Source organism: Agelaius phoeniceus, chromosome 5 (genome assembly GCF_051311805.1).
Source record: "Agelaius phoeniceus isolate bAgePho1 chromosome 5, bAgePho1.hap1, whole genome shotgun sequence".
In the NCBI taxonomy this organism is placed as follows: domain Eukaryota; kingdom Metazoa; phylum Chordata; class Aves; order Passeriformes; family Icteridae; genus Agelaius; species Agelaius phoeniceus.
In genome coordinates, this window is record NC_135269.1 from 44,366,340 (window position 1) to 44,378,843 (window position 12,504).

A 12,504-nucleotide genomic window follows, 5' to 3' on the forward strand; every position below is an offset into this window, starting at 1 on the left:
CCCTAGCCTCCTTCCCAGTGTGGCAGTAAGAAAAGTAGGAAAGGCCTTGGCTCTGTGTAAGCTCTGCTCAGCAATAACAAAAACATCTCTGTATTATCAACCCTGTGGTCAGTAAAAATCCAAAACATAGCCCCATACCAGCTAGGATGAAGACAATATTTCTACCCTAGCCAAAACCAACACAAAAGGCCACTCAGGCTTTAAAATGCAGGTATGTATTCTTTCCTTTTGCTTCCACTAAAGCACTCCATGAGGTGACATGTAGAACCTCTACTTGATTAACTGAGGGGATAGTAGCTTGAACAAGACTTGGGTGAGAGGGGCAGTAGATGAACTAAAACCTAGAGGGGAAAAAATTGGGAAGTCTGAGGCATGGGTATACTTGTTTGCATGAGAAGTCTTTGCTGCCATTAGGATCTGCTTGTGGAAGCCAGTTTTGTACAGAAATATGTATGCCACAGAATAGGAGTAGCACCAACAGAAATAACATGGTTCTTTCTCTGAAGCAGTAGCTGCTCATATATCTCATGACTTCAGACAATTTTTGGGTCTTATGAAGTATATGATAGAATCAGTATGACACTGGAAAAGGTGGAGGAGAAATCTTCCCAATCCTGGATATCTTACATTCTTTCAGCACTACAGTGATACATAGAAGATTCTGGAGCCTACAAAAGACATATAAGCTATGAAGTGATGCTGTGTTTCTTTCAGGGGATATGAATGTTTGTATTTTCTTGGTACCATGCTTGTGTGTACCAGACAAGAGGAAAGAAAAAGAGGTCTTGTGATACAATGTTTAGGAGTGAAAAAAGGAAGGAAAAAAGAGCTAAACAAGATGTATCCAATTGGATTTGGATATATCATTTACTTGCCTTCCAGCCTCTAGGTGTACTTGCTTGTTTATCAGCACCTTTTCTAAATAGGGCATTTTGCCTCTATTCAGTCACACTTTCATGGACAGTTGCAACAGGATTTTCAAGAGAAACTAAACTGTGTGACCAAGTTGCTTCCAGTAAACTGGCAGCCACAGCTGTCTGACTTAATCTTTCACACTTCCTTGAAAATAAAAGCTGTGATCCTTCCACTAAAGTGTAACTAGTTTCATTTATATTTTTTCCCCATTCTTTATTGTATTCTGATGTGAAGGCTGGTTTTAAGAGTTTGAAAAATCTTTTGAAACTAATTTCACTTTATTTTGGCTATTACCTCCTACTTCTCTAAAGCCTGTATTTAGATCACTGTAAACCAAGGGGATCTGGAAATTGTAAAGGAATGGTATATGCTATTAAATTCCTATCCCATTTCATCATCCCTTTTCAGGAATGCCTCCAATAAGAGATGACTGAGAGGAGTATCCTTAGAATACAGGAACAGGGACTACTTACCTCTTAATTTTTTTTCACCAAAAATAAGGATATTATATTCCAGATTTTTGATAGTTTCCTGCATAATTGTAAAATTTCAAGTCTCAGTGGATTATTTTTGTCTGCCTAGTTCCTTAGGTAAATCTTCAAGTTTGATTTGTGGTTATCAGTTTTCAGGACTTTTCACAGTTGTTCAACCATGCTGAGAATGTATACTGAACTTTGCTGGTAAGAGCATCTTGTTATCAGCATACAGTCTTGCTCTTGATCTTTTGAAAGCAGTGGTATTAACTAAATGTTTGGAGGTCATGCTCATGAGGCAAAGGATCCACAGTTTGACTCAAACATAGGGTTGAGAGCAGTGTTATTTTACATTTATCATGAACTTACTCTCTCTCATAATGGAAACAGGTATGTTTCAGATTTTGGCAGGAACTGCAGACCTCTGGCATCTACATGACATTATTTCAGTCCTCAGCTATTCTGCAGAGAGATAACCAGTACATAATTCAAATGGTGCATAGATACAGTGTTGAAAGTCCTGCAACAGATTCTCTTCAGGCATGAAATGAGATATTTTTCTCTCATATACTTACTCAGCCTAATGCATCTCCTCTGAGGTATGAGTAACTAGTTTTGTGTTTTGAAGATACACTCTTGCTCAAATATTTTAAATGGACATTGGGTCAACAGACAGGAAGGAGGACTCTTGTCTCTGTGTTTTGTGTTGGTTTCTTTGCCTCCTCTATGTTTCCAGATTTTACCTTGACAGAAAGCACTTTCACAACAGTAAAAGATTTTTTTCAAGGAACTAGTAATATATATGAGGGAACATCCATCAACTACAGTATAAGGACTACTACAGCCATGAACAAGAACTTCTAAGTTTTAGCTACGAGTAGGCTCCAGCCTTAACTCCTTGCCTGGATCATTCTAATCACCCAGGAGCAGAAATTATCTGTACTATAGCAGAGGAGGCATTTGGGAAACTTAAGGCTAATTTTGCACTGCACGTTTAAAGTCACAGTTTAGGCATTCAGGCAATATTTGGTGTTAGGTGAACCTAGTTAACTCTCCCATTCAGTCCTCAATCCCTTTGCCTATTCTACCTGATATATATAGCCTTAGAGTACTGGACAAGTCATGTATTGGTTTTTGTTGATTGTGTCACTATCTCAGATGACCTGCATGCTCTTTACTTGACAGCCAGTGAAATGCATCTGGTTCCTTAGTTTCAGAGCTTTCTGTTCCAAAACCAGACACTAACTAGACTGATTTACAAGTTAATTAAGATATGCTTCTAAGCTAGTGGCATTCTGTGGTGGAGTAACTGCACCAGGGGCAAGGAAAGAACTCTGCCTGGTCATCTGTAAAGCCTTTGATAGAGCCCCCCACTGCAATCTGGCCAGTAAATTGGAAAGATAAGGATTTGAAAGAAAGGATTTGATGCATGGACTGTTAGATGGATAAGGAATTGACTGGATGGCCAGTCCAAAGAGGTATCATCAATGGCTCAATGTCCAAACAGAAACCAGTAATGAGTGGCGTCCCTCAAGGGACCGTATTGGAGCCAACACTTTTTAATATCTTCATCAATGACACTGATAGTGTAATTGTGTGCACCCTCAGCGAGTTTTCAGGTGACACCAAGTTCAGTGATTTGGCTGAGTTGCTTGAGGGAAGGGATGCCTTCCAGAGTGACCTTGAGAGGCTTGAGGAGTGGGCCTGTGTGAATCCATGAAGGTCTACAAGGCCAAGTGCAACAACCATGTCCAGTGAAAAAGTCTGTGTTAATGCTATACACATGTAATCTTCTTGCATAGGTTTATGCTGTAACAAATTCTCAGTTGTAAGTGCCTCTTATATCAGCTTAAATGGTGTTAGAATCAATCCTTGGAACAAGTGTCTTCCAATTCTTGGAATAAGCCAAAGATCCTCCAGATCTCATTTCAGATTCCTCTCTGACATGATTTTGGAATGCCATATGAACCCATATTCTGTTTCATCTTTGCTGAAGAAAAATAAAACTTGAAAGAGCTGGGCTGGAATTAATCTGCCTTAGCCTCATACATCTGAAAATTAAACATCCTGTCTCTTTCCATAGTAAAGGGATGAAGAAATGAAATAGCTACTCTTCATGTCTTGTATGGAAATGTATGTTTAAATACATATCTCTATATAGTCATGTCTACAGAACAGTTCATCCCTTCTCCTTCTCAATTGACCATTGATGGAATTTGCTCCCTATAAGTTACATGAGTTGACATGGATGTGATAATTGTGCTATTGTAAAACGGCAGTTCCTATAGGAACATACTTTGACTGTGGAGAGGATAAATGTCCAGAAATATCCTTTCTAAGTTTATCAAAGTGGATCTCAAAGTATAAGAACACAAATTATGGGCTTGATTGTGGTAATTTTGATATTAGAAAAATGATAGTTTATTCCACTCAATTCTGCCTAAATTGTGCTTGAGCATTTCAGATACCTTTTGTAAAGGCTTCTGAGTTTGTCCATGCCCAGTGGATTCAGCCCTTTTGTGAGTATTTGAGAGATGTTCCTTATTCCCACCTAAGAGTAATTGGCTACTTGCTGGTTAGTAGCCAAGAAAGGAGTCTGTATGGAAAGAAGCAAACAATAGCTGTACTTCTCTGAAATATGTTCTCCACATGGGTTCTGAAGCTCTCTGGCTCCTCCCCTACTCTTATTGAATCCTCTATTTCCAGCTTGTTTATAAACAAAGGAATGAAGGACAGTGCTGCATATTGTGTTCTCTCCAGTTCAAAGAAAGGTGGGGCATGAGTTGGGAGCCAGTGCTCTATCAGTTCTAAGTTTTAGCAGTATTACTTGACATCAGGTGAACAGAATTTATACACTGCAAGGCTGTGGTTTCATAAGCAATTTCAGCCAGTTCAAGTGGCTCAAAAGACTTCTGAAAGAAGTCTGTTCTTCTTCTCCTTTCTCTCTGTCAGCACTTGTGTTGGAGACTGCACAAGAAATGAGAGCATATTGACCAGTATAACGTGATTTAAAAAAAACCCAAAAATTTGCAGTTGGATCAGTTCCTTGATCATTTTGTAGCCTTGCAGCCTTAGCACAAGCTTGAAGGGAGGAAAGGCAGTACTTCTGTGTTTGGTGGCAACTCTTGTTTACATAAGGCTGTCATTTGACTACTGCTTTAAGCCAGAATTCACATGGATGAGATATCTGAAGCTGTTACTTGGAGTGCATAAATTTTTTATACTGTTTTTATGAAAAATAACTTTCAAAGTAGTTCACTTTGGTGTATGGAATTGACTCATGAATTTTACTATCTGTCTGCAAGAGTATGTATAAAAATGCCTGTTGGGTATATAAATTCAAATTTTATGAATGCAGAAAGCTACCTTTGTATATGTCATGTTTATTTTCAATACAGTTTTACAGCTCAGTCTAGCTTTCATTAAGAGCAAGATAAAAACTTATTTGTTCAAAGTTGCTTTCTAGGACTCTCTAATATTTCAGGTATTGATTCTGCAAATCATCCATATAAAGCAGCTTATACCTCGCAGTCACAGTACTTTTTTCCTTTCTTTGATATTTTATCAATAAACTGTATAAGTGTACTTTTTACATTTTTGGGAAGTACATCATTTCAACATGTTGTCTGTCTGCTTGGAAATGACTATAGAATTGAAGCTATTTGGGTATTAAAAACTGAGAAACTTTTTTTTGTCACTGTGTCCTTGGGTAGAAGGTACAGTTGGATGCATGAGATACCTGTTGTGTGGTGGCTTGGTTTGCTTTGGTAATTTGTTTGTTTCATTAAAAGAGATAGTTTACCAGGTGAGTTTAATACTTTAATCTTCTTTTTTTCTCTTTAGGTTGCAGCTATTTATAAAGATTCAAGTATTGGAAATCTTATAAATATAGTTATTGTCAAATTAATTGTAATTCACAATGAACAGGTAAGAAAAAGAAATATTTAAAAGATTTCTTTCTTATATAAGAAACAAAATGCATGAACTTACATTGTAATTACAAAGTTTTTTTTTAGTTTAAATATAAAATACTGTTTTAAACTACATAATTTTGTTTTAAAATAGGAAACAATATGTCAAATGCAATGTTAACTTCAAGGCCTGTATTTAATGCCTCTATTTTCCTGTCTGTATTAGTACACACCTATACTGACATAAATCAGATAGTATATGAAAGCTTATGGCAGAACTACCTGAAGTGTGGTTATGCTTATGGAAACATGGCAGGAAAATGGCAGCTTTTATAGAGAGTTTTGATGGCACACTTTCAGCCCTAACAGCTGTAGTATTTTAAGATTGTAAGAGGTACTTGCTTTTCAAATACGTGGATTTATATTTATTTATTATAAATGTCTTGTCACTATATTTTCTAATATTGAACACATGGTAGATGCTCACATACATTGTTTAGAATAATGGGTTTTTATGACTGATGACTTGTAGCTGAATTCAGATCTGACCCTTCAAACAAATGTGCTGAGGGAATTCTTATGTGGGGTCCTGCTGACTTTTTTTCCATGCACAAGTCATTACTTTGTAGATTAGCAGCATGAATGACAATGCAGTAAGTGCAAGTGCATGAATATTGAAGCCCTTATTTGATGTTTTTGGCCATTTCTTGCTTAGGAAGGACCAGCTATCACTTTTAATGCAGCTACCACTCTGCGTAATTTTTGCTTATGGCAGCAAGCACAAAACACTTTGGATGATACTCACCCTTCTCATCATGATACTGCTGTTCTCATCACTAGGTACAGTATCTAAAAGCCACAGTTACCCACCTAGGTGAGAAAAATGCTTCAGTTTTGTTTTTACTATATAATCTTTCAACCATTCCATTGACATTATTAATAGATAAGTGAATAACACTATTTTGCCCTTACAAAACACTGATTATCAATATGTGAGGCATTACTCTGACATTGCTATGTTGATAGATAGGCATCTGATTATCCTTCCATCAAAGATGATAGAAATTAGTTAGATGTGTTGCAAGGAAGTTAAATCTCTAGTTTTGATACATACATGTGATAGGGGAGGAGTGTTGTTAGAGTCAGCTGAAGGATGCAGTGACAGCTCCTGATAGCCCTGATATAATTAGAACTATGAAAAGCTTAAAATGGAAAGCATATAAATATTAGTATGTTTTCTGCCTGTACAACAGTCACCTTAGTGAGGGTTCTGATGTTCATTCACTGGAATAGTCTGATTTTCACTGATTTTTCCCTCAATAAGGGTTCAAGTATACTGCAATTTGCATGTTTTTCAGCATCATTTCATACTTAAGCTACCTTCTGCATTCTAGAGAAAGAACATAATAAATTTTTATTCTTTGCATGCTAGATAAAAGGCATCACTGTGGGCTTAGTCTGGTGAATTTAAATTACTTCTTTCACTAGAAGAAATGGTTTGAATGGCCTATAACATTAGAAAATGAGAATCAGATTTGCAATTGCTGTAACTAGTGTAGCAACAGTGAAATACTTTTCAAATATTCTTTTATATACTGTAATGATTTGAAATAAATATTTTCTTTCAAGGGAAGATATCTGCAGAGCTAGAGAGAAGTGTGATACTCTTGGTGAGTTACTCTCTTTTTCATCAGTATGATTTTACATATATAAGAATATCAGTGTCAATATTGGTTTAGGAATAGTCAGAAAATAGATACAAAATTTAAACCACACAGACAAAAATAATGGTTTCCCATTTCTTGTTGCTATTCTCTCCTGGCATGTACTTTGGTGCTAGGTGGTTGTTTGTTTTGTGTAAATTTGCTGCATACTTGAGGCACAACTTTTGACTTGAGTGCCATAACATTCACTGTAATGCATGGCAACATGTGAAAATTCATTCCCTTAAGCTTTTATATAAGGATTCAATTTTGCAGGTTTAGCAGAGCTAGGTACAATGTGTGACCCACTACGCAGTTGTTCTGTAAGTGAAGAAAATGGATTGAGTGCTGCTTTTACTATAGCACATGAGCTTGGACATGTGTAAGTACCTATGACTTGGCAGGTAATTTTTTTTTTTTTTTAAATTTCCTTTTAAATATGACCAATTTTCAGCAGTGGGCTTTGCATTTCTAAGAGGGTGCAGTCTGATGTGGCCTTTTAGAAGAGTTATTATTTTTGCCCCTTGCGGTGAGCCTGGTTAAGAAATTGTGAGTTTTATAATTTGGTTGGTATCCTGAATTCTAGGAAAAGCTGTCCAAAAGATGAATTCTGTCCTTTTGTCATATGAACTGGTTGGGACATTGGGACATACCCTAGGTAGTGCAACATAGTCATGTTAACTCTAAGTATATTCTAGCTCTGTTAGGAATTTACCTTTAAGAAAAGACAATTGTTAATATAACACAGAAATATTCTTCCTTGTGTTTGATCCTTTCAGAGTACAGTAGAGTAACACAAAGAGAAATACTTTACACTGAAAAATAAGAGGAGATGACAGCATTTTATTTTATGAAGCATACCTCATCAGTGATGGCAGAAAGGTGCTATACTCTAGCTCCATGAGCATGCCACAGTGTAGGTAACGACGACGTTACAAAGCTCAGTAGCTAGCTTGTTCATTTTCTTGTGCCTGCAAGTCCACTTAGACACATGCTATTTGTCTTGGTACTTGAACTGAGATAGTAATGTAAGATGTTAGTTGCATTGAGTATGATATTGATGTGCTCTGCAGTTTTTGTTCTGAGTAGTAAGAGTTATGATGTGAGTGTTGGGGTTGCATGTTGTGAACAGACCAGCCATGGCCTGTGTATTCAGTTGAGGACATGGGTTGTTCCTTTAAAGTGACACACTCCTAAAACACTGGAATTTTTCTGGTAAGCTAAAAAAGTATGTTACTTGTACAATTCTTCCTGTACCCACCACTATACAACTAGGAGCGTTTGGATAGGGGGATAATTATGTAAGGCATTTTAAAGATACCTGTTGCCAAAAGGTCAGATAGATGTATTAAGTGAGTCCCATTAAATTTTAAGGCATTTTCAAACTCAAAATTCAAGCATTTGCTGCTGCAGCAAAGAAAGTTTCAGTTAATTATTGCTGAATTTGTTTTGGAGTTTATCTCTTTTGCTTTTTAGGTTTAATGTGCCTCATGATGATAGTTTTAAATGTAAAGAAGCTGGAATTAAACACCAATATCACGTGATGGCTCCAACTTTAAATTATCATACAAGTCCATGGACCTGGTCAAAATGCAGTCAAAAATACATCACTGAATTTCTTGAGTAAGTATCAATATAATGCTATGGTTTGGAGTGGAGTTTTTTGGTTGGTTTTTTTTTTTTCCCCTTACCAATTTCATTTATTTCTGCGAAGTATTTAAAGGTATTGCTTAAATATAGTTTTTGCCCTGTTCTTTGGTTTAACCACTGACTTGCAGGGCCTCAGTCTTCCAGAAAAATACATGTATTTAACTTTTTTTGTGAATGATAACCATTAAAGTTGCACTGAATATCTAAAGCTTGGAAAATTTTTTTAATGTAGTGGTATTTTTTATTGAAAATACCTTTAGGATTATTTTAGTAGGTTAGAATAGGCACCCTTTATTTTCTAAAGTTTTTATGTTAAAAATAAGTGATGGGTATAATTTAGGTAGTACCATTTTTTCCTTTTTTAAAAAATGAGAAAAACCCCACTTAATTTTGTTTGGTGGATCTAAATGCAAAATACAAAAAAGCAAAATCAAGTGACCCGGTACATTTCTTTATTCATTAATTCAGTTAAAGTCATTCTACAGGCAAGTAGGCATGCAAAACCATAACTCCACTGAGATGTGCGTGTGTAAAATGTTGTGTGAATAGTGAGAAGGTTCGCAAAGAGTTGAGTGATTTATTCACATTTTGTTCCTGTTTTACAACAGTACTGGTTATGGTGAATGCCTCCTTGACAAACCTAGTGAAGAAACATACCATCTCTCCTCTCAGCTGCCTGGGTCAATGTATGATGTCAACAAGCAGTGTGAGCTTACATTTGGTATTGGGTCACAAGTATGCCCTTACTTGGTAAGTGAAAACCAAACAAAGTCATGCTTAATCTAGGCTAAAAAATTACTGAAACGTTCTGGTTTTGGAATGATTTTATCCTGAAATAACTAAAATTTCAGGTTATATTGTTTTGAAGTGGAAGAGTTCAGTATACAGCATTGCAATTTCACATGTGAGAAATCTATAGCAATAGAAAATAGGTTTAATTCATTTTGATTTCCATATCTATGAATGTGAGAATTTGTTTAAAATATCTAAAGCTGCATATACTAAAGTTTCCTGCAACAACTTAAAGGGATTTATTTCAGCACTTCCTGCAAATGTTTTCATCATATCTTACATTAGCAGGTCTTGCTTCTCTGCTTCTTTTAATGCTTTTTAGAAACTTATAACTTAAAAATAGACTATCTCAAACATTTCTTCTAAATGTTTGTTCCAAATTGTATATTCCCTCTACTTTGTCAGAGTCCAAAAATATTTTCATGCTTCACAGTTTTGTATACAAAACTGAGATGCGGAGAGAAAACTTGAACAGATTAGTACTGAAACTTAAGTTGTATTTTGAAAACTTAATGTGGCTGTTGCAATATAAACACAAATATAACACTTTATTCACTGCTGACAAGATTTCAGGTAGAGTTAGATTTTGGAGCAACTTGTAAAATTCCTCTACCAGCATTGTATGTCTTGTTGGAGCTGTTTAAAGAAGAGCATTTAAGCTCAAATTCAGACTGAATTGAGTGGAGCTTTTTGGTGAGGTAAAACGTTGTATAAGAGGGGTCAGGCTTTGTAAGAAAATTAAAGGAAAGGAAAAGGGGATTTCAAACACCTGAAGATGGTGTTACTGAAAACTAATTTATAAATTTGTTTAATCCGTAAGGGTTATTTGTCTATTAAGAGTCTTTTAGCAATTTGAAAATGAGGCTTTCTGCTTAATTTTGAAGACAGTACACTTAATTCCTGTTAAATTCACTTAGGGTCTTCTTCTGGGGGATTCAATGGAAGCTGTTGTGTGTAGTATTACCCATAACCTCTTAGACTTTTAAATAAAATTTTCTACTGAAGTAGAAAATGAAGTTATCTATTAATCTGATGGGATCAATTTCAGAAATTCCACATTCCTGCTTGGCCTTAAGCAAAATCTGTTTTGGTCCTGTGGAGCTTTATCTGTGATAAAATGGTAGTACAATAGCAAACCCTAAGCCTGCATGGTGTGAGAAAATAAAAATAACACAATCAATAAAACAATAAAATAATCACAACTAATGTCTAAAATGGTATTGCCGGTGCAAAAAAAGTAACCTGGTTTTCTTTTTAGAAACAATGCAAACGCTTATGGTGCACAAGCACAGAAGGTGTTCACAAGGGTTGTCGTACTCAGCACATGCCTTTGGCTGATGGAACAGCTTGTGGTGTAGGCATGGTAAGCCTTGTTTTGTTTCTCAGTACTTGAAATTTCGGATGTAGGTAAGAAAGATGAGTGCTTGCTGTGTGGCAATACTGTGCCTATAGACTACTGATGGTGTGAAAATTGTCTACCTGACTTTACATGCAGTTTCTCTTAGTTCTGTAATCTTGGGACATAAAACCCCCCCGTTTGTCTGTTCAGAGTAATTATGGAAGTTTACAGATGCCACACTGGTTGAAAATAGGTGAAAGAAGTCAGGGGAAAGTTGACATCTTTCCTTCTGTTTGAAATGTTCAGCATGCATAAGTTGTTTTTTTCTTGATTGGTAGTGTCCAAAGTAAAATTATCTGAAATATGACATCCTTAAACTGTGTTTCCCCCAGTTCATCTTGTAGAGGTTGTTTATTGAACCAGCACAAATTAAGTATGAATCACTTAGGTACAGGTGTATGCTTTTTGAAAGAGGGAGTCTTTGGATTAGAATCTGATCTCAGATATTTGTATCTGCACTGTATCTGTTTCAGAGAAAATATGAAAACGTGTCAATAGCTCTTCACCTGCTCCAGGAAGTGCCTTAAGCACACATAACTTGGATTCATTTTCTGTCTTTCCTATTGTAACCTAATTCAGGATACTTGGGTCTGTTCAGTGCTAGAAACAGGAGCTCTCTTCTCATTTATACCCCAATGTGTAAGACTACCTGGCTGCTTGAAGTGCAGATTAAATGCTTTGTCAGATTAAAAAAAAAGAAGTGGAAACTGTGTTTCCTATATTCTGCTCATTGGTTTATTTGGTAAGGAGTTTTTGGGTGATAAGGGTGCCACTCACTGCTTCTTCATTTGCAAGTGTTTGAATGCTGATCCTGATCTGTAAAATTGGACAATATATCCTTCCTTGGGATGTCCATAAGGGTCATGAATATCTTATTAGTAGATATAGTCAAGGCACTTACAGAACCTCGGTAGAAACAGAAGCAATGGTGGAGGCTAGTTGTATGCAGTTTCCAATGAAGATTTGAGGCTTTTAGTTTTGGATTTGTATGTGGTTTGGGAAGTGGATTCAAATAAGGTGCTTAAGTTCTTTACTGGTCTAGTATTTGTCTTCTTCATGTCTTACTTCACCACCAGCAAACAGAAGTGTTTTCTTATTTGTCAGGGTATTGTGAGAATAAATATTTTTGAGATTTTAGATGGTAAGGTATGACAATAATTTTCTTATGTGTGGGTGGTTTATTATGTTGAGCTAATTTTATATAGTAGTGTGCTTCATCGGCTTCAGGGGGCAATGTGGGAGTAATGTTAATTTTTTTAAAAATAATTTTATATATTCAAAAATGATTAAAAGCTCTAATTTCATTTCCTTGTATAATGGGCGGCTACATTTCACTCAGTTATTTCTAATTTTTCCCCAATAACTTTTAATCTTACAAGATTCTATGTTTGGTAAGACAATATTAATGAGGAATTTGAAAAGAGTGTCTTAATGGAAACAAATGTAGTGGGTAAACTGTCTCAAATGGCTTCTTTCTGTTTTGCAAGATTAGAAAAAGTTACTTGAAGGCTGTAGTGGAAGCTTTGCTTGATTGTAGCCTATGCATGCCGTTGATGTTAAAATGTTTAACCCATTTTTCAACCAGTCACTCATCAGAAAGGAAGTTCAACTTTTATGTAAACTTCATTTGTAATCTTCAGTTAAATTGACTCTAATTTGCC

At 35.9% G+C, this 12,504-nt stretch overlaps 1 protein-coding gene across 1 annotated transcript in view; it reads left to right on the forward strand.

Annotated features, from left to right (window-relative positions):
• Positions 1-12,504, forward strand: part of ADAMTS20 (ADAM metallopeptidase with thrombospondin type 1 motif 20) — an 88,615-nt gene that overhangs the window by 21,975 nt on the left and 54,136 nt on the right. Inside the window, exons 5-11 of the mRNA XM_054631368.2 lie at positions 5,232-5,315; positions 6,015-6,139; positions 6,929-6,969; positions 7,279-7,384; positions 8,479-8,625; positions 9,261-9,402; positions 10,703-10,807. Of these exons, the coding sequence (XP_054487343.2) occupies positions 5,232-5,315; positions 6,015-6,139; positions 6,929-6,969; positions 7,279-7,384; positions 8,479-8,625; positions 9,261-9,402; positions 10,703-10,807 (750 nt within the window). The remainder of the gene's footprint in view (positions 1-5,231; positions 5,316-6,014; positions 6,140-6,928; positions 6,970-7,278; positions 7,385-8,478; positions 8,626-9,260; positions 9,403-10,702; positions 10,808-12,504) is intronic.